General features: G+C 52.7%; 2 protein-coding genes across 4 annotated transcripts in view; one reads left to right on the forward strand and one right to left on the reverse strand.

Moving 5' to 3' along the window:
* Positions 1 to 2074: 2074 nt before the first annotated feature.
* Positions 2075 to 10151, reverse strand: LOC111924455 (uncharacterized). Of its 3 annotated transcripts, XM_086872757.1 has the most exons (16): positions 9311 to 9530; positions 8882 to 8953; positions 8192 to 8263; positions 8018 to 8095; positions 7829 to 7930; positions 7295 to 7402; positions 6119 to 6184; positions 5843 to 5914; positions 5101 to 5208; positions 4754 to 4825; positions 4594 to 4665; positions 4408 to 4506; positions 3904 to 3984; positions 3113 to 3275; positions 2838 to 2941; positions 2075 to 2592 (listed from the first exon to the last, which is right to left on the reverse strand). In XM_086872757.1, exons 1-16 carry the CDS (start codon positions 9405 to 9407, stop codon positions 2552 to 2554), a joined length of 1407 nt encoding a protein of 468 aa, XP_086728883.1. In that variant the 5' UTR covers positions 9408 to 9530; the 3' UTR covers positions 2075 to 2551. The 3 variants fall into 3 exon arrangements, with proteins under 3 accessions (XP_086728883.1, XP_086728884.1, XP_086728885.1); XM_086872758.1 differs by lacking the exon at positions 7829 to 7930 and having other exon boundaries at positions 9311 to 9570; XM_086872759.1 differs by lacking the exons at positions 5101 to 5208; positions 7829 to 7930 and having other exon boundaries at positions 9311 to 10151.
* Positions 10152 to 15750: 5599 nt separating this feature from the next.
* Positions 15751 to 21074, forward strand: part of LOC111945414 (uncharacterized) — a 125356-nt gene continuing 120032 nt past the window's right edge. The window contains 3 exon segments of the mRNA XM_086872731.1: positions 15751 to 15914; positions 17600 to 17661; positions 18040 to 18596. Of these exon segments, the coding sequence (XP_086728857.1) occupies positions 15751 to 15914; positions 17600 to 17661; positions 18040 to 18596 (783 nt within the window).

A 21074-nucleotide genomic window follows, 5' to 3' on the forward strand; every position in this document is an offset into this window, starting at 1 on the left:
GGCAGAGCAAGAAGCTGATAATGCAGCTTTGGTGGGGACAACAGACACTGACTTGGAGATGCAGGAAGACAGGTGTAGTTCTCCCTGATTGAAGCCTTTGGCCAGTCTTCTGAAGATGCAGAGGTGCTCCTGTGGAGAAGGGAGGCGGCTGTTGCCCCCAGCTTCCGCTGGAACTCAGGGACCCTCCTGCACAGCAGGACCCAGATTGGCCAAGGCTCCCCAGCACGGCTGGACCTGCTGGCACACCTTGGCCCAGCTGGACAGCTGCCCCCCTAGGCCCCCGTGGGCAGGGGATGGCTCAGGGCAGGGTCCCTGCAGTCTGCTTTTCAAAGGCAATCTTAACACCACTCTTTCTCCTGCCCACCTTGTTTTCCCTCTGCCTGGAGCTCCTGGGGCTGCTCCTGGCCAAGAATAATAATCACTGCTTATTCTGTCAGGAAAGGGACATTGAGAAGTTGTCACCAGCATGCACCATGACCTTCACAATGTGATTGACCAGGACTGCACGTCAATCCATATCTCAGTGCCAGTCTGGATGGGAGTACAGATCAGAAGCGTTTTCATGGTGTGCTGGGCTCCTCATCCTGTTTAGGAAACGAGGCACCGCAAGGAGGTCCTCAGTGGCAGAGAAGCCACTGCCTGAGATGTAACCCCGGGTGCCTCCTGTGGCTCAGGGAGCAGCTGTGGTTATAAAGGTGTGTTTGTCTGCAGCACAGAGCCAGGGCTTAGTGAGGCCCTTGCTATGCCTCGGGCACGGCTCGGCAGTCCCATTGGGTCCGGGGCCTCAGCCCTCCCTGTCGGGGCTGACCTGGCCTGGCCCAGCCACGGGACGGGCCCAACAAGGGCGCAGCGGGTCCAGAGGCCTGGCCTGGCCCAGGTCCCCAAGGGATGGGCTCCATTTGCCTGCCTGACACGCAGGCCAGCCTGAGGCTTTGCAGGAAGATTCCTGCCAGCTTTGCACAATCTCCACTGAGAGTGTCCCTTTGCTGAGAAGACTGACAAACCCCTCTAGTTTAACCCTACTGCACACCTCATGAGGGATCTCTGCAAATCTTAGGAGACCATAAATATTCCTTTGTGCCTCATGAGGGATCTCTGCAAACCTTGGCAGAGACCCCAAAATATCCCTTGTTCCTCACAGGGAATCTGTGCACACCTTTTGAGAGACCCCAAAATAACCTTGTGTGCCTCACAAAAGAATCCAGCCCCTGGCCCACTTCAGGAAGGACTCGGCTCCTCTGCAGGCCTTGATGGCAACCACTAAATGGTCACATAAATCATGAGGAACTCAAGCCCCCTGCCAGTCTTACAGCGTTCTCCAGTCACCTGTAGCCATAGAAGTGACCCCAATTCCCCTAAGAATTTCAAGAGGAAACCCCAGCCACATGCACCACTTACAAAAGACCCAAATGCGTGCCTGTCTTACTGGAAAACACAACACCCTGTCCGTGTGCCTCACAATGGACCCCAATCATCTGGCAGCCTTACAGGGGTCCCCCATCACCTGCATGCCATAGAAAATCCAGGTGTGCCATTAACACTAACCAACAGTATGTGCCATGACAGAAACCTCTCCAGTGCCTTTCTGAGAATTGGGAACACGTTGTGGTGCCAGCTGCATCTGTGGGAGCCATGGGCAGCATGAGTCTGTGCTGTGCTCCACTGCTGAGCTGGCAGCATGGTGGGTATTTCTTCCAGAAATTCCAGGATATTCCCTGTTTTCCCCAGGTCTGGGGCCTGCAGGTACCTTGCCACCCCTTGGCATAGGCTGTGCTGCCCAACAAAGCCCAGAAGGCTGAGAGGAGAGCCTGAGGGCAGCAGGAAGAAGCTCCTGCTCTAGAACTGAGGGAGTTCTTCCAGAAGCAAAGATTGTGAATTTAAGCTATTTGCACTGTGCTCAAAGTTTGCCTCTGAAGACTAAGTGGTGAGCTTGTCAGTAATCCCAGAAAATACCCGGAAAAATATTTTATGCAATTTTTTTGGATTAAGTCCAAATCTCCAGTGGGAAAAGAGCCTCCCCAGTATGCTGGGTGTCTTGGGGTGTCTTAGTTCTTCCTAGAGTAAACATTACCAATTAAACGCAAATTAATGTTTTATTGAAGAAACGGAAAAAATGTTCCAGAATTCTAAAACTACTTTGAAAAACATGTTACTAGTCTGGAAAAATAGAAGAAACATTTGGGGACTTCTTTCTACCAAAAAAAAATTTAAATATTTCTAATAATTTCTAATTTCTAAAAATGGAAAACAAAGATATGCCCCATGCCCGGCTGCTGCCTGCCCAGCCAAGGCTGTGGCCAGCCAAGCAGCTGCACCAGTGCTGGTGGTACCAGCCAGACCCCAAAGCAGAAGCCCAAAGGTGTTGCTCAAGCCCTTCCCTGGCAGGAGGGGCCCACATTCAGGCCTGGCCAGGCACCAGGGCCAGCACCTTCAGGGACAGAGGGCCCTGTTCTGGGTGGTGGTGGCACAGCAATAAGCTGATAATACAGCTGTGGCAGGGACAACGGACAGTGGCTTGAAGATGGAGGAAGACAGGTGCAGGTCTCCCAGACTAACATGTTTGGCAGGACTTGTGAAGCTGCAGAGGCACTCCTGTTGAGAGAAGAGGCAGCTGAGGCCCCCAGATGCCATGGGCACACAGGGACCCTCCTGCACAGCAGGACCCAGAGCTGCCAAGGCTCCCCAGCACGGCTGGAGCTCCTGGAACACCTTGGCCCAGCTGGACAGCTGCCCCTCAAGGCCCCAGCAAGCAGGGGATGGCTCTGGGCAGGGTACCTAGCAGGAGCGGGCCCCAGAGCATGTCTGCCTTTCAAGTCCCCGCTCTTTCTCCTGCCCACCTTGCTTTGCCTCTGCCTGCTGCTCCTGGGGCTGCTCTTGGCCAGGTAGCCTCAGTGGGAGCCAGCACTGGCTGCAGCCTGAGTGGGTTCCCCAGGACAAGACCCTGCAATTAAGAGGCCAATGAAAGGCCTGCGCAGCTGCAGAAATCTCAGCAGAGTTATTTGGACAACTACTGACTGCCCACAAGTCCACAGCAGCCTCACTGAGAATGTTTGCTGTCTACAGTAGGGTTTCAAAATAAGCTGTTTGAGGGAAAGATGAATGAAATACTCACCGTTTTGTCTTCCAGACATACCAGATTCCAACACAGCATAAAATGAAGAAAAGCAGCAAAAAAAGCCGGCCTGCCATTAATCCTAGCCAACAGAGTGTTCCCTGACAGCAACCTCTTCTGATGCCCTTCTGGGAATCGGGAACTTGTGTTGTGCCGACTGCATCTGCAGGAGCAATGGGCAGTAAGAGCCTGTGCTGTGCTCCACTGCTGAGCTGGCAGCATGGTGGGTACCTCCAGGATATTCCCTGTTTCCCCCAGAGCTGGGGCCTGCAGGCACCTTGCCACCCCTTGGCACAGGCTCTGCCACCCAATAAAACCCAGAAAGCTGAGAGGAGAGCTCGGGGACAGCGCAGCTGCTTGGGCAGTGGCTCCTTCCAGGGACACAGGCCAACCCATCCCTGAGCAGCCACTGCCACCCCTGACCCTCCCTGCTCTGTGACAGCTCCCCCAGCCCAAGGGGACAGAGCCAGGCCCTGTAAGGGGCCAGTGCATCCCCTGCCCAGTTGGGAGCCAGGGCTGGCTGTGGCCCTGGGCTCACGGCAGGGCTCCCACTTGGGGCTGCTCCTGCGTCTTGGGCCTCTGGATGCTTAGGGCCAGCTTTGGGAGCAGCTGCAGTGGGATGGACATCGGTGCACGAGTCCCATTTCCCAGGGGCTGGGAATGAGCTTCAGAGGCCTGGAAGCCGCGGCGCCTCCAGCTTTTGCTGCTGCCAGGCCGTGCAAGGAGAGGCCCTGTGGGAAGAGCTGCTGGCACACAGCCCCATCGAGGGCTGAGCCCAGCACAGCAATTACCTCCTGTGCCTGGGCCCACGCCTGCAATTGCCTCCTTTCCTTCAGGAAATGCCGCCTTCCATAGAGCCTCTCTGTCCATCCCTTGAGAAAGGAAGAGGCACAGCTGGATCAGATGGAACTATTACATAGCAGGGAAGTGGCCTCTTCAGGAGGCAGTGCTTGTCAAAGACATGGAAGAGGATCAGGAAAAGGCCCAGGCTCTCTCTTGTCCAAACCACCACCTCTCCTGATCTGCTTGGAGAACAGGAAGTTACAAAGGATCTCAAGGTGTGCATGGCCCATAGTGCAGTTTAGGCAGCCTGCCTGCTGATGCCAAATGTCTTCCTGCAGAGGCCGGGGAGAAACCGCATCCAGGCCAGGCTGGGAAACATCCCTGCAAGGCTTGAAAGCAGCAGCAGGGCAGTGAGGCTGCCATGGATCCCTTCCCATGGTACCAGGCATGGCATGTCCAGAGAAAGCCCCCAGCTGCTGAGTCTCAGGGAAGGCTGAGGGAAATGTACCCACCATGCCCTTTGAGCAGTTCCTTCTCTATTTCTTTCAGGATGTGGTGTGACTCAAGTGATTCTTTCTGTCCTGTGGCTTTGTTCTTCCCTCTCAGAGGACCTTAACAAAAAATAGTTCCATTTCCCAGGAATGGGCCCCAAAAAAACAGGGGTCAACCTGTGGGTTCAGCAGGGACACACTACTCACCCCTGTGATGGGAGCCGAGCTTGTGGGCAGTAATCAGCAAAGGAGCTGAGAAAGTCCTCCCTGCAGACACACCTGTAACTCAACAGTCACAGAAGCATCTGTCACCTGGTTTATACCAGGTTGTCAATGATTGTTCCCTGTTGGGACACGGAGAACATACCTGCAGGAGACTCCAATGGTTTCAAAACTTTATGCAGCCAATCTAATGGAGAAGCCTTCCTAGGAACCTCATCTGGAAGGGAGCACAGATGTAAACCTTTTTCAGGGTGTGCTGGGATCACTTTCAGCCTTAGGGAACTGGGCACTACCAGGGGGTTGGGTAAGACCATGGGAGCCAGATGTCAGTGGACATGGAGAAAGCTGTAGAGGGGCCTGGGGAGCTCTGGGCTGGCTCCTGGTCACTCTTTTCATGCCCTGTGCAACATCCCTGAAGGGTGGGCACTCCCCAGCAGCAGAGATGGCAGCTCAAGCCTCAGCAGGGCTCAGGCCCAGAGGCACAGCAATTACCTCCTGGGGCTGTGCCTGGCATGGCCTCCCTTCCTGCAGCAGAGGCTGCCCATGAGCCACTGCTTCCTCCGGGAAACGCCGCCTTCAGCACAGCCTCTTTGTCCACTTCTGCAGAAAGGGGCAGCTGGATCAGATGGCAGCATTCCCCACTGGGGGAAGTGGCATCTTCAGGAGGCAATGCTTGTCAAAGATTTGGTTAAGGACCAGGATATCATATAAACTTTTGGGATTGGCCAGAGCCCTCCCTTCTCCAAACAGCTGCCATTTTTGATCTACCCAGAGACCGGGGAATCCTACAAGACCTCAGTGTGGGCATGGCCTATGCTGCAGTTTGGGAACCCTGTCAGCTGATGCCAAATGCCTTCCTGCAGAGGCTGGGGAGAAGCTGCAGCAGGCCAGGCTGGGAAACAGCCCTGCAAGCCATGAAAGCAGCAGTGGGGCAGTGAGGCTGACAAGGATCCCTTGCCTCTGTGTTGGGCACTGCATGTCCAGATGTGCAGAGAAAGCCCCTGGCTACTGAGTCTCAGGAGAAGGCTAAGGGATGCAGACCCACATTGTCCTCCCTGCAGAATTTTCTTCAGCATTTGCCTCATGGGTTTGGATGGCTCATGTGGTATCATAACTCCTGTAGCTTTGCTATTTCCTCTTGGAGGACCTTAGAGCAAAATAGTTCAATTTCGCAGGAATGGATCCCAGAACGCCAATGCTCAGCCTGTGGGATCAGCAAGGACACAATACTCACCCCTCTGATGGGAGCCAGGCTTGTGTGCAGCAACCAACCCAGGAGCTGAAAAAGTCCTCCCTGCAGACACACCTGTAACTCAACAGCCACAGAAGCTTCAGTCATGTCTGCTGATCTGCACAGGCAGCACTGAGCTGCAGGAGCGATGAGGGGATCACACAGGGTGAGGACACACACGTGCACAGCTCTGTCCTGGCACCTGCAGCGATGCCACCCTGGCCAAGCTTTAGTCTCTGAGCTGGCAGCTCTTCCCAGGGGGAAAGGCCTTATGCTCACCATCTTCCAGAGCATTCGTTCTGGGTGTGGGTTGAGAAGCCAGATCACCTTCACCAAGAGGCTTGGCTGCAAAGAAAGGCAGGACAGAAGTGCTCCAATGGCACTGTAGGAGATCCTCAGGCTCCCTGGGTCCAGCAAAGGAGGTGTGCAAGGCACAGCCCTGGGACACAGCCCTGGGCCCGGCCCCTTCCCTCTCTGATCTTCTCCGTGGCTGTACAGAGCACACAGGGAAGGAGACACTGATATTGCACATGGGAAGAGATTGATGCCTAAATTCACCTTCCTCCCACTGGCAGTGACCTGTGGGATCCCTCAGGGCTCTAGAAAGGAGCAGGGCAAGGTTTCCAGATCCCATCAAGCCTGAGATTATGTTAAGAGATATAGCACATGAGTGAGCTCTTGCCACCTTGTCATTGCTTGTTCTGTCAGTAAAGGGAATAGAAGAATTTGCCTCCAGCATTCTCCAAGATATTCAAAGTATCATTCAGTAGCACTTCCAAATAATTAAGGTTGTGTTCCAAATCTAGAAGGGAGCACAGATCAGAACTGTTTTCATGGTGTGCTAAGATCCCCTTCTACCTTAGGGAACTGGGCAGTGCAAGGGAGTCACACTAAGGCTGTGGGTGCCAGATGTCAGTGGACATGGCCACAGCTGCAGAGGGGTCTGGGGGCTCTGGGCTGGCTCCTGGTCACTCTCCGCCCTCTTTGCAGGCCCTGTGCAGCATCCCTGGGAGAGGTTGCTGGAGCAGCCCAGGCCCCACTGGGGTCCTCTCTCTGCCACAGCTGAAAGAATTGTAAAAGCAATGGGGAAGAGCTACAGCAGACAGTGCCACAACTGTCCCTCAGGCCCTCCTTCCCTCCTGCCCACGTTCTGCTGGGACAGCTCTCCCATCCCATAGAGACAGAGCCAGGCTCTTTCAGGATATAGTGGAGCCTTGCTCTCCCCCTCTGCCTATTCCCCACCATGGGCACTCCTTTGCAGCCACTGCCAGGTTTTGGGACCTGTCTCCCATGGAGGGACCCCAGCAGGACTGCTCACTAGCCAAGTGCCCTGAGCCTGCTGGGGATAATTCCACTGGGCTGTGCTGGTCTTGTCCAGGCTGTGTCCACACTGCCAAGCAGTAGACAAGCAGCTCAAGTCTCAGCAGGGCTCAGGCCCAGGGGCACAGCAATTACCTCCTGGGACTGTGCCTGGCATGGCCTCCCTTCCTGCAGCAGAGGCTGCCCATGAGCCACTGCTTCCTCTGGGAAACACCACCTTCAGCACAGCTCTTTGGTCCTTCTCTGAAAAAAAATAAATTGTACACCTGAATCAGATGGAACCTTTCCCCACTGGGGAGGTGGCATATTCAGGAGGCAATGCGTTTCAAAGGAAACCATATAAACTTTTGGGATTGGCCAGGGCCCTCCTTTCTCCAAACAAACACCATTTCTGGTCCACCCTGAGACTGGGAAAGTGCAGAAGATCTCAGGGTGGGCATGGCCAGTGGTGCAGTTTGGGAAACCTGTCAGCTAATGCCAAGTCCCTTTCTGCAGAGTCTGGGGAGAAGCTGCAGCCAGGCCAAGCTGGGAAACAGCCCTGCAGGCCATGAAAGCAGCAGTGAGGCTGCCATGGATCCCTTCCCGCTGTGGTGAGCAGTGCATGTCCAGATGTGCAGAGAAAGTCTCCACCTGCTGAGTCTCTGGAAAGGTTGAGGGACATGGACCCACCTTGCCCTCCCTGCAGCATTTCCTTCAGCATTTGCCTCATGGGTTTGGCTGGCTCATGGGGTTTCATGACTCCTGTAGCTTTGTTCCTCCCCCTCGGAGGACCTTGACAGCAAGTAGTTCCATTTCTCAGGAAGGGACCCCAGAAAACCAGTGCTCAGCCTGTGGGGTCAGGAGGGACACACCACTCACCCCTCTGATGGGAGCCAGGCTTGTGTGCAGCAACCAACCCAGGAGCTGGGAAAGTCCTCCCTGCAGACACACCTGTAACTAAACAGCCACAGAAGCTTCTGTCATCACTGCCAGCTGGACAAGCTTTAAGGTTCTGAGCTGGCAGCTTTCCCAGGGGGAAAGGCCTTGACCTACCCTCACCATCTCCCAAGGGCTGAGTCCTGGACATGGGTTGGGAAGCTGGATCGCCTTCAACAATAGGTTCAGCTGCAAGGAAAGGCAGGACAGAACAGGTCCTGGACAGTGCTCATGATTCTCCTTCAGGCTGGAGGGGCAGTGAGTGCACCTGGCTGATTTCTGCCCTTCAAGGCACTCCCTCATCTCTGCCTTCCACCCAGGAGCAGGGGCAGGGAGACCACGTGCCTGCAGTTGCCCCACACCAGGATAGAAGAAGTTTCTTGAATGGCAGTCAGGGGAGAAAGGACACCCTGGAACTGCCAGCAGCTCTGAACTGAGCCCCAGGCAGGGCCAGGGTTTGGCAGCAGTAGCTCAGGCTTCCTGGGGCTGGAAAAGGAGCCATGCAAGGCACAGCCCCAGGGCACAGCCCTAGGCCCAGCCCCTTCCCTCTCTGTTCTTCTCTGTGGCTGCACAGAGCACACGGAAAGTGACACTGGCATTGCACACAGGAAGAGGATTGACATCTAAATGCACCTCCCTCCCACTGACAGCAATGCTGTGCAATCACACAGGGCTCCAGAAGAGAGCAGGGCAACTTTTCCAGAATCCATCAAGCCTAAGATTATGTTAAGAGATAATGGTACACGAGGGAGCTCTTGCCACACTGACACCGATTATTCTCTCAGGAAAAGCACATTGAGAACTTGCCTCCAGCATTCTCCAAGTGTTTCAAGCTGTTATCCAAGAGGGCATCCAGATAATGCAAGTTACAATCCCAATCTAGAAGGGAGCACAGATCAGAAACATTCCCATGATGTGCTGGGATCCCCTTCTGTTTTAGGGAACTGGGAACTGCAAGGGGGTCAGGTAAGGCCATGGGAGCCAGATGTCAATGGACATGGCCAAAGGTGCAGAAAGGCTTGGGGAGCTCTGGGCTGGCTCTGGTCACTCTCCACCCTCTTTGTAGGCCCCATGCAACATCCGTGGAGAGGCAGCAGAACCAGCCCAGAGCCCCTTGAGACTCTCTCCCTCCCACAGAGGAAACCCTCCCTTAAGCCCTGGGGAAAACCATCCCCAATGCTTCCCAGGGAGAAGGAAGTGCTGTCCCAGGAAAGGGGAGCCAGGCCCTGGGCTCACCTGCTCCCTGTGCTCGCCACGGAGCAGCCTGGGCAGCCCTGTCAGGCAGGGCCACTGCCAGGAGGAGCAGGAGGAAGAGGCGCAGAGCAAAGGCCATGGTGCCTTGTCCACTGCCAGTCCTGCAGCTCTTGCTGCCACCACTGTCCTGACACCGCTGTCCCAATGTCAGCACCGCTGCTGCCGCTGCCGCTGCTGCCACAACAGTCGTGGTCAAGGACTGACGGCTTGGTCCTTGTGGTGCTGTGCAACCACGGGGCTCTGGGACCTCTGTGACCTCAGAGCCTGCTGTCACCTCAGCCTGCTGTCACCCCAGAGACTGCTGTGGCCTCATGGCCTTGGCTGTACCCCCCGAGTGTACTCCCATCTGTACTCCAATCTGTACTGGACTGATTGTAAATCTTTGACTTCATCAAAGGGTCATTGCTAAACAAAACCTTGGTTTTGCCTGCTGACATTGCTGGTCATGTTCTGTCCCATGAGATGCTCTTGATGGTTCCCTCTTTTCCTGGGCATGGCACTGGAGGAGGTCCAGGCCCAGGTGATGCCACTGAAGGAAATGTGCCCTCAGACCAGGGACACTCAACACAGACTCCCCCAGCCCCTCAGTGCCCTGCCGCTGGTCACAGCAGCCCCTGCCTGGCTCCTGCCTGCCCACACCGTGGTCAGCCCCGCCTGCTCCTGGATATGGAGCTCAGCCAGGGCTGGTGCTGTGTGGGCTTTGCTGGTGGTACCAGCCAGACACTGGGGTGACAGCTCCATCTCTTTATTGGAACAGAAGAGCTGTGTCAGGCCCTGCCCTGGCAGGAGGGACCCACCTTCAGTCCAGGCCACAGAGCAGGGCGGGTCCCTTCAGGGACACAGGGCCTTGCTGTGGGTGGTGGCAGCATCTGCACAGCAGCAAGCTGGTAATGCAGCTGTGACAGGGATATCACGTATGGGCATGGAGATGTGAAATGTGTGGTACAGGTGTCCCTGAGGAGGTGTTTGGCCTTTCCTGTGAAGCTGCAGAGGGGAGCCTGTTGAGAGAGGAGATGGCTGAGGCCCCAGCTGCAGCTGGCACACAGGGACCCTCTTGCACACTGGGAGATTCTCACTGTGCTCAAAGTTTCCCTCTGAAGACTAAGAGCTTAATGTGGATGGGCTTAGCAGCTGATCTGCAGTCCAAACAATTGAGGTAGCTGTCGTTCCAATTTGGAACGGCTATAAAGAACGACATAAACTCTCAAGGGAGTTTCAACACGAGAATTCTCTGGTTTATTACTTCAGGCCTGTTTTATAGACTGGTACGTGGAAAATACAGAAAAGAAACTCCTATTGGTTAACAAAGTGCTACATCAGCATCATTGGTCAGGGGGGCTCATCACCCCCCTGACTTCCTCCTGCAAGGAAAACACAGACTGCAAAACAACACCTGCAAGGCTGTTTAGTGTCCCTGAGAATTGTTTTAATTCCTTCTCATATTTTTCCCAGGCTATTTGCTCAGGCATCGAGGAGCCAGGCGGCCTGTAATTTGTACAGGCACTGTGGTTCAGATTTAGCATCCATAACTCACCCTTTTTGTTAAAAAAAAAAAAAAATAAAAGGGCAGTGTTTGTCATGTCCTGCTGGGCCCTTGCAGGAGGGAGAACAAACACAGCACAAGAGGGTTCTTTGCTAGAACTTTGAATGGATGCTAATCTAGAATTAATCTAGAATTTTGGCTTATGTTTTGGTATTTAAGAATTGTTTTCTTTGCAGAGATTCGATGGTTGACTCCAATGTCTCTAATTCAGTAAACCAACACACACTCTCACACAACAAATAACATTGTTAATTTGTTCAAACTGACAGTTTAACTTGTCGACAGGTAAGAATATTTAGTCTCTGCTTGTAGAAGGACCATCTGAATGATGATCGGTATCTTGGTCACCATCTGATGGTCGCCTGTTGACTGCTTTCTGCTTTTGATGCTGCAGATCAGGGCGAACACACCTTGCAGGTATCCACCGTACTCCAGTGTCCGTGGAGACGCATGCATACCCACGACCCCAAGCGATGAGCTCGCACGGGCCTTGCCACTTGTTGGTGGTCAGGTCTCTCACCCAAACTTTCGCTCGAGGCAGGTGCACCTCGCCTGAAGACTGCAATGAAAGAAAATGATTCAAGATGACAGGGTTATCTGAATTCTTTTTCACTGTGAGGTGATTAATTGTGTACAAGGCTTTCTCCAGTCGGCTGTGTGGAGTTTCTCCAACCATCCCTGTTTTTTGTTTTTCTAGAACACGTTTTAGGGTACCATGAGCGCGTTCGACAATAGCCTGCCCAGTGGGAGAATGTGGGATACCAAATACGTGTGAAACTCCCCATAACTGTAAAAATCGTCGTGTCTTCTGTGAGGTGTAGGTAGGACCATTGTCAGTTTTCACAGAAGAAGGTATGCCCAAGACTGCAAACGCGATTTTCCAATGGGCAATAACATCACGACCCTTTTCCCCGGTGTGAGCAGATGCCCACATAGCAGATGAAAATGTGTCAACAGACACATGCACATACTTAAGTCTGCCAAATTCAGCAATGTGAGTGACATCTGTCTGCCAAAGCTGCAGGGCTTTCAACCCTCTGGGGTTCACCCCCGCTGGCAGAGGTGCTGCGAGCCCATGACAGTCAGCACAAGAACTGACAATGTCACGCGCTTCGGTCGGTGTTAATTGAAACTGTTTTTGCAAAGTATGTGCACTTTGGCGGAAAAAATCATGCGATGCCTTGGCTTGTGCAATTTTTTCAGGCTGAGGCGCTACCCAAGCAGGGTTAGCCAACCTATCAGCCCTGGCATTACCTTCTGCTATGAAACCTGGTAGACTGGTATGACTCCGAATATGCAGAATGTAATATGGGTGAACTCGAGCTTGGATTACACACCACAAAGACTTCAGCAGCTGAAATAGATGCTCATTATCAACTTCTTTCAGGAGCACACAATCTAAACGCTTAGCGAGATCTGCTACATAAGCAGAATCAGTAACTAAATTCAGCGGTACGTGAGAAAACCGCTGGAATGCCATGGTAGCGGCCCTTAGTTCGACTAGCTGGGCTGAGCCTGACTCATGGCCTTCCAGCACTTGCCACTCAGACTCATCCTTCCATGTAACAATGGCTTTCCCCGTTTTTCCCGAACTGTCAGTGAAGACGGTGGGTCCTTGCACTGGCACCCGACTACTTTTTTGCCAAAAGGACAATTCAGCTGACCCTGCTAATTGCAGCAATTTGCCACTCAGAAACTACATCAGGTACGGTGGCAGAGCAGCTGCGGTGAGTCCGGGGGAGAGGCAGCGCCGGCCCCGTGGAAAGCAGCGGAGGGGTGGAAGCACCCCCCCGCCGCTGCTGCGGCCGAGCAGCCACAGCGAGTCTGGGAGAGGGGCGGCGCCGGCCCCAGCACGGGCATCGTGGAAGGCAGCGGGGCGGCGAAAGCACCCCCCACCGCCGCTGGCAGCGGTGCTCGCTGCATCGGTCCTGGGGGGATGGATTTCTGGCGCGCAGCCTGCCTCCGCCCGCGGCCCAAGTCCTCCGGGGACCCGGGCTGCTCCGAGGAAGCGCTACGCCACTCATCTACGGTGTCATCCCCCAATCTCTCATCTTGCACAAAAGAGCCACTCCTGGCATCTAAGTCTTCCATCCTGGCCTCACTGTCCTCAGACTGGCTCCGTTCCAGCGCCTTAAAAAGCGCTCCCCAGGTGGCTGCCAGGCCACACACAGTGGTATCTCCGTTAGTCAATTCCGACCATAAATGGTCCCCTATCGACAGCCAAATCTCGAGATCAAAGGCATTGTCCATAGTTATAACAAAACCTTGCTCTTTCACCCACTGAAATAAAGCACGCATGGCATCTTCAGAAACACTGAGTCCCATGCGGGGCAGGGCTTCCTGCCATGCAAGGTAGGCAAGCTGTTCATCAGCTGAAGTACAGTTCCCCATTATGAGGACTTTATCTTGGCGGCTCCGCGAATGCAATTATGCACACGCTATCGGCTCTGACCCGGGATTTTGAGCTCTGCTTCGCCAAGACAGCATTTCCAAGCCCACTCACAGGCACGCTCCACTATCCCGTTGGTTTCCAGAACCAGCTTCCTCTAGGAAAGCCCGGGAGAATTCCACTTACCCCTCTAGGGGGAAGGGCTGGCTTTTTTTCCCCCTCGCTGCTTACCCTCACGGGATTAGCAGAAGTCACGTCGGTTACCAGACCTCGGAGGGTCGGCTGCACCACACGTCGGTCATGAGATGTCGTTCCGATTGGGAACGGCTATAAAGAACGACATAAACTCTCAAGGGAGTCACAACACGAGAATTCTCTGGTTTATTACTTCAGGCCTGTTTTTCTAGACTGGTACGTGGAAAATACAGAAAAGAAACTCCTATTGGTTAACAAAGTGCTTCATCAGCATCATTGGTCAGGGGGGCTCATCACCCCCCTGACTTCCTCCTGCAAGGAAAACACAGACTGCAAAACAACACCTGCAAGGCTGTTTAGTGTCCCTGAGAATTGTTTTAATTCCTTCTCATATTTTTCCCAGGCTACTTTCTCAGGCAGCCTGGGGAGCTATGCGGCCTGTAATTTGTACAGGCACTGTGGTTCAGATTTAGCATCCATAGGTAGCAAAAGAAGAAATTGAGAAAATACAAGTTTATCCATAGCAAGGAAGAAAGCAAGGCCGTTAGCATGGAAACCAATACAAAGGTGCATAAGGGGTATTTGCAGTTGTAATAAATGGAATTGGTTTGTGCTAACTAAATTGTAGCTGTTATTAAAGTAATTATTAGAAACAATCAAGAATCAGTGTTACAAAGCAGATGTACCCCTGTGCAGATGTTACATGTCAAAATTAAGGTACAGGATGTAGTTTAGAAGATAAATGGTGTCTCAAGACAAAATGGCCTTGAGATGGACAAAATTAGAACCAATTTAGGCATTGGGTGTAAGGATTAGTAAATATAAGGCTAATTAGTAGACTAACATAGCACAAGGCTTAGTACACACATACAAGCCTGTAAGGTTATCCCAAGGACAATGAGGAAGAAGAGAAGCCTTCACCAAAAGACCACCAAAAGAAGACTGAAGACCCCTTTGCAACAAGTGAGGCATGTGCTGTGAAGGAAAATGATGTAAAGTCAGAAAAATCAGAAATAGGAGGAAACTTACAGGAAACATTAATGAATAAGTATAAGCATACAGTATATGAGTTTAGCTTGAAGTGCTTTGTTTTGAAGGTGAGGCAGGGTGGGAAGCCTCTGTACCCTGGTGGGTTTTGCTTATGCTTTAATCATACTTAATTACTAGTAGATTATATATATAAATTTTAATTTTTTATTAAACTGTATTATTTTACTAAACTATATTCCTTTATACCACATTACTATTCAATTTAGTAAATTGTATTCATTTTTAATTAAACTGCCATTAAGCCAAGGGACCTAGTTGTCAAAATTCTAATTTCATTTATAACAATATTTTAACAAAGAAGGCTGGTACAACAACATTGGTATTTAACAAACATGACACAATATGAGCTATATTAACAAAGAAGGCACCTTATGGTGACAACATTCTACTCTTCAAACTGTAAAACATCATTCTGTACTGATCAGAAAGTCATGATTTACTCTTTACCATCCTGATGCTGAATGTCTCCTTAGGCAGTCTGGTCACAGAGAAGAATGAATCCCTTGCAGGCTGCCCCTGTTTGGACAACCTGCTCCTCACCCCGAGCCTCAGCATGTCTGACATGGCCCACGTGGGACTGACATCCCAAAACATTGAAAACATTTATCGACTTTTCTTTATCAATAAAATCTAATTAATTAATAAAAATAAAATTTCATTTTTAATAATAATATTATTCTGTGTTTTTATAATCTAATTTTTATAGTTATATAAAAGATTTGATACAATTTTAGGAACAAAAAACATTATCAGTCCTTGGTTCAAAGTACCACCATTCCCTTCATTAATTAATTGATCACTATTTCTCCCTCCTTATGCTAATTTGTCCTACTTTTAGTCCTTTGATCATGATTTTTATCATTTTCTCCGACTGGGCAAAGGGAGCCACTTTGGGCTCTATGGAGACTTTTCTGGGGAACATTTGAGGCAGTTTTGGGTCTGGGGAGGGAATATAGAGACAACCTGGGGGTCTGGAGGACACTTGGGGAGCTGGGTGGGCTCTTGGAGGGGCACTTAGGGATTCTGTGGGACAATTCGGGGTCCGGGGGAGCACTTGGGGGCCAGGGAGGAGAATCTGGGGGCCCTCCGGGGTCCGGGCAGGCACTTGGGGGGCTGTAACGGGGCTTCATGGGGTGCAGCGGATGATGGGAGCTATAGGCGCCGATATAATACAGTTTAATGGTGCCGCGGAGCATCACGGGAGTTGGAAGCGTACCTCAAATGGATTCCGGTGATGCGCGGGGCATGACGGGAGATGAAGTCCCGGCTGCAATAGCGCTCTATGGCGCCACAGAGCATGATGGGAGCTGTAGTCCCGGAAGTGGCTCGGAAGGCGCGTTTTGCGGTTCAGGGAAGCACTTGGAGAGCACTTCTGCGTCCGAGCCGTGGCTGCAGGTCCTCGGGCAAATGTATACGGCTCGGGAGCACTTGGGGGGAACCTGGGGAGCTGTAACCGGGCTCTTTGGGGTCTGGGGCACGGCAGGAGGTTTGGGCGTGGAACCGTGTTCTGGGATGATGGGAGATGAATTCCCAGCCGTGTCTGGAAGGGGCATCTGTGGCGTCGGGAGCATTCAGGGATCCAGGGACGCTTTGGGGGGTCCTGAACGGGCGCTCCTGAAGGGAGGATCCCTTTGGGGATCCTGAAGGGTCTGGGGGACACATGGGACCTATGGGGGGTGATCCTAGGGTTCTGGGGAGCGCAGGGCATATTCCCAGTTCCTCACAACCTGGTCTCAGTTGCCCCCTGCAGGCTCCTACTCACTGCCAGGACGATCCCAGTATGATATCCCAGGATGATGTCAGTACACAGCCAGTGCAATCTCAGCCACTGCCAGGACGATCCCAGGATGATCCCAGTACAAACCAGTCCCTGCCAGTTCTGCCACTCCTGGGATCCCCCAGTCCTCTCTGTGTTCCCCCCTCCCGCATCTCCCCAGAGGAGCCCCAAGGTCTGGCAGTCCCCAGCCAGGGTCCCCAGCCAGCCCCAGTTTTGGGGGATCTGCAGCCCCCAATTTTCCCAGTTTCCCTCTCCTTTTCCCTGGGCCGGGTTCCCTCCATCCCCAGCGGGTGGGAGCAGCGGAGAGCCCCGCGCTGCCCATCCCAACCTGTCCCGGCTCTATCCCCGCTCCTGCTGTGGGCTGTGAGGGGTTCGGGAACGGGGCACCGAGGGTGTTGCTGCTCCTGGGGGAGGAGGAGGAGGGATGGAAGTGGAAGGATGAAGGAAAGCAAGAAGGGACGGAAGTAGGAGAAGGGAGTGGTGTTAGGGAGGAGGTGGAGGAGGGAGGAAGAGGCGGAGCAGGAGGAAGAGGAAGAGGAGGGACAGAGGAGGATCAGGGAAAGGAGAAGGAACCACAAGGCCCAGCACACCCTGAATTCACAGCTCCCACCCGTGGGATCATCACCCCGCATCCCACAGCTGACAGGGGTGGGGGAGCTTGGCCCTGATATCCTGGAGGGTTCCTGGGTTGGGTTTTTTTGTGGGTGATGTTTGAAGAATGAAGAACTCCAAAGCTGTATGCAAAATGCCCCTTGGCGGGACATTGGGGGTTCCTGGTGGCAGCTGCTGGCAGAGGCAGCCTGGAGGAGCAGAGCCCTGTGTCCCCCAGGATCCCAAAGTGGGGAGCCCAGAGAGGGGGAGCGCCACAATTCACGGGACCCTCAACAGCCTGGAGAGGGGCAGGGGGGACTCCTTGGACCCCCTGCACCCCAAAGCAGAGAATAAGGGGAGAAGGGACTCTGAAGCCCCAAAAACCTCCAGCATCCCTAAGTGCTGAGATGGAAACGGGGAACTTCTCGGATTCCTGGCACTCCCAGCAGCCTGGGGAGGGCAGGGACTGAGTAGACTGGGGACCCCCAGTGCAAGCATGACCTCCAGGAGCTGGGATGGGAGGGAAACCCTGAACACCAAAGGGGAGAGACCAGAGATGGGGAACTCCTGGGAGGCATTTTCAGGGCTGAATCTGGGTGTTTGGGGTTTTTTATGGACTCCAGATGCTTGTTGACTTCTAGAGATGAACATGGGCAGAATGAACCCCCTCAGCCCATGTGCTCATGAATCGTATTTTTCCCCAAGACAGGATTTTTGATTCCCAAGCTTTGTCCAGATTGAGGAGGAGGCTGTGAGGAAGAGGAAGATGCCCCGGGACACCCAAGCAGGTGAGGAGGAAGTCAGTGCCCCTTTCCCTCTCTCTCCTGCTCCATCTCCCAGCCCAGCCTGGCCCCCGGCTGCAGGACAACCCCGCTGCCGACACCGTCCTGCTGTGGATGCACTGGGGGGATCTCCTTCCCCTTCCCTCTGGCACGGAGGCAAATCCCATCCTCTCCTTGTCCTTCCTCCCCCAGACATGGAGCTGAGGATGGAGACCAGGGAGGAAAAATCCCTGCAGCAGAGCCTCATGGAAGAGGCTGATTTGCGCAGTTCCACAGTGCAGGAATCCAATGGGGAGGAAAAGCCCCGGAGATCCTGCAGGAGGAGGGGCTCCAAACCCATCCCAGGGTGCTCTGAGGAGGAAAGACCCACCCGGTGCCGGGAAGGTGGCCGGAGATCCAGCCGGGGCTCTGAGCTGGTGGTCCATGAGCAGCTTCACAAAGGGCAGAAACACTACAAGTGCTTGGAGTGTGGGAAGAGCTTCCGCCACAGCAACAGCCTGATCCAGCATCAGATGATTCACACTGGGGAATGGCCCTACGAGTGTGAGAAATGTGGGAAGGGCTTCAGCTTCAACTCCAAACTCATCATCCACCAATGCATTCACACTGGGGAGAGGCCCTACGAGTGTTCTGAGTGTGGGAAGAGGTTTCAGACCAGCTCCACTCTCCTCCAGCACCAGCGGATTCATACAGAGGAGAGGCCCTTCCGCTGCCCTGACTGTGGTGGGGGCTTCAATCACAACTCCAACCTCAATAGGCACCGGCGCATCCACACTGGGGAGAGGCCTTTCAAGTGTGGGGAATGTGGGAAGAGCTTCAGAAACAGCTCCTACCTGACCATCCACCAGAGGACCCACACTGGGGAACAGCCCTATGAGTGTGGGGACTGTGGGATGACCTTCAGCCAGAGGTCCCAACTGACCATTCACCAGATGATCCACGCTGGGGAGAGGCCCTATGAGTGCCCCGAATGTGGGAAGAGGTTTCAGACCAGTTCCCATCTTCTCCAGCACCAGTGGATTCACACAGAGGAGAGGCTCTTCCGCTGCCCCGACTACAGCAAGGGCTTCAAGCACAACTCCACCCTCGACACCCACAGGCGCATCCACACTGGGGAGAGGCTCTACAAGTGTCCCCAGTGTGGGAAGAGATTCACCCAGAGCTCTCACTTGACCAAACACCAACAGAGGCACCAGTAAGGGAAGCCCTGCGAGTGCCCCAAGTGCAGGAAGAGCTTTGTGTGCTGCCCCAACTCCAGGAAGAGCTTTGTGTGCTGCCCCAACTCCATCCCCCATCAGAGGACCTACGTTGGGCAAAGCCCTGATGACCCATATTACCAGTGATCTGTGTTGGGAAGACACTGGGCTGGTGGTCATTTTAGTTTGGTTTCAATTATCTTTTGGTTCATCTTCATCCTTGTAAAACAGACAAAATTGGGGTAAAAATCAACAAATTCATCAAAAGCATCTTAAGCCTCACTTTTTACTAGTGTTTCAAGGGAATCTGGGATTTAGGGAGAAACTTGGGGGTTGTGGCGGTATTTGGTGTAGTTGTCTCCATTTCTTGGCATTCAAAGGGATGAGAGGGTTTGATCTGCCACCTCTAAACCACTCCAAAATTCTACCATTCCACAGCCTCTAAGGGTGTGATGCCTTAAGCTTTAGCTTTCATGTTTTTCATATTCTGCACTGGCTAGGTTTATAGTTTTGAACTTCATATTAAGTGTTAGTGAGCTCTCTTCACAGAGTAGGTAGACAAAATGATTCCTTTTCTAGCTTGATACCAAGGGCAGTTGTTACAAGTTTCAGGCCCAAAAGCATAAACAAGGGTGGACTAAAGGAAGAAAACAAGAAGGATGGGACTTCATCATCTGAAGCTGTAATTGGACCATTAATCCCAATATGCAGATGGACCTAAGCTTACAAAAATGTGAGACCTTACAATCAGTTGTTCATCCATTTTTGTGGCCATTTTTGGTTGATCTTGGGTGTAGCCCTGGCCAGGCTCTTGTACTGCCCAAAGCATATCTTTTAAGGCCTTTTAATAAACTTTATTCTTACCTCTGTGCAGCCTCTGTTCTAGGTCAGCCTTCTCAAGGCATCAGGTGGAATGGGGTTGGAAGGGGACTGGGTGAAGTGGGAGGCAAATCAGGTGGGGTGAGATGGGCATTGGGTGGGGCAGGATGGGTGGGATAGGGATTGGGAGGTGTGAAATGGGCAAAATAGGGGTTGGGAAGGAGGTCTTGATGTCCAGCAGAGATGAGATGGGTTGGCCTTGGGATTGGGGAGGTGCGGTGGGGTCTGCAATGAGACAGCCAAATTTTGGGGATGGTGAAGGGAGGGGGAGCCCATTACTGGGTGAGCTTTTGTGTGAGGTGCCCCTGCCCAGGGAGGCAAAGATTTGGTTTCAATTGAACATGATTAAAGTGAGAGGTGTGGGCAAGAGGGAATTCCATCCCTCTGCCTTGGAGTATGGGCCCTGCGAGCCCAGGAAGAAACTCCACCCTCGTGGGGTGGCAGCCCAGGGATTTCTGATTGGCTTTGGGCCCCTGGTGTTTCTCCCTTGCTGTGTTCCCAGTCGTCCCTGATTTTGAGCTCCACCCTGATTCTCAAAACCCATCTCCCTGCCTCTGTTCGGGGCTGTCTCTGGATCTGAGTTTGTTCCTGAGCTGGATAAATTGTTTCCTGAGCAGAGTCCCATCTCATTGGTGTCCCGTGCCTGTTCCGGGTAACTGTGGCTTCCCTGGACATGATCCTGCGGCCCTGGAATGCAAGACCCCGCAAAATTGAGACACAACCCCCCCCCCCCCCCACCCCAGACCCCCCAAAAATCCCAGAATTATCTAATATTTGCCCAAATCCTCCAAAATTCCCTTAATTTCTGTAAAATGCCCTTTCTGTCCCCTCCCGGACCAGGTGCCTCCACTGGATCTCCGGGATGCCCCCAGGAATTTGGAGGGGATCTCTCCTCCCTTGCCACCCCAAAAAAACCATGGCTTTAGGAAAAGAAAATTCTCCAAAATCCCTTGGATTCAAGGGGGAGTTCCTCCATTTTTAATGCATTTTTTGTGTGTTTTCCCCAAATTTTTCATTTTTTTATTTACTATTTTTTTTTTCATTTTTGATGGTTTTGGCATTTTTTGAAGTGAGCTTTTGGGGGGGGTTCCCCCAATTTTTTTGGGGGGGTCCCTCAATTTTTTTTCTGGAGGTTCACCCCCTCCACCAATATTTCCTCCATCCCTCTCCTCCCAAATTGAGGTGAGAAAATATTTTTTTTACTTTTTTTCTGGCTTTATTTTTTATTTTTACCTTTCCCCCCCCCTTTTTTTTTCTTTTTTCCTCTTTTTATTTATTTATACTCAATTTGGGGGGCTGAGGGGCAGGAACTTTGGGGTGGGGTCATCTGGGGGGGACAGGAAA

This window comes from Cyanistes caeruleus, unplaced genomic scaffold (genome assembly GCF_971803275.1).
Source record: "Cyanistes caeruleus unplaced genomic scaffold, bCyaCae1.hap1.1 HAP1_SCAFFOLD_76, whole genome shotgun sequence".
NCBI classification, from domain to species: Eukaryota; Metazoa; Chordata; class Aves; order Passeriformes; family Paridae; genus Cyanistes; species Cyanistes caeruleus.

Bases quoted from the DNA above. Each gene is read 5' to 3' on its own strand.
- LOC111924455 (XM_086872757.1), bottom strand. From the start codon at position 9,407: ATGGCCTTTGCTCTGCGCCTCTTCCTCCTGCTCCTCCTGGCAGTGGCC. The intron at 8,954-9,310 runs GTGAGCCCAGGG...GCTCCCTTCTAG, and splicing joins GTGGCGAGCACAGGGAGCAG to ATTGGGATTGTAACTTGCAT. The intron at 3,276-3,903 runs GTAATTGCTGTG...TTGCTCCTGCAG, and splicing joins CGTGGGCCCAGGCACAGGAG to ATGCAGTCGGCACAACACAA.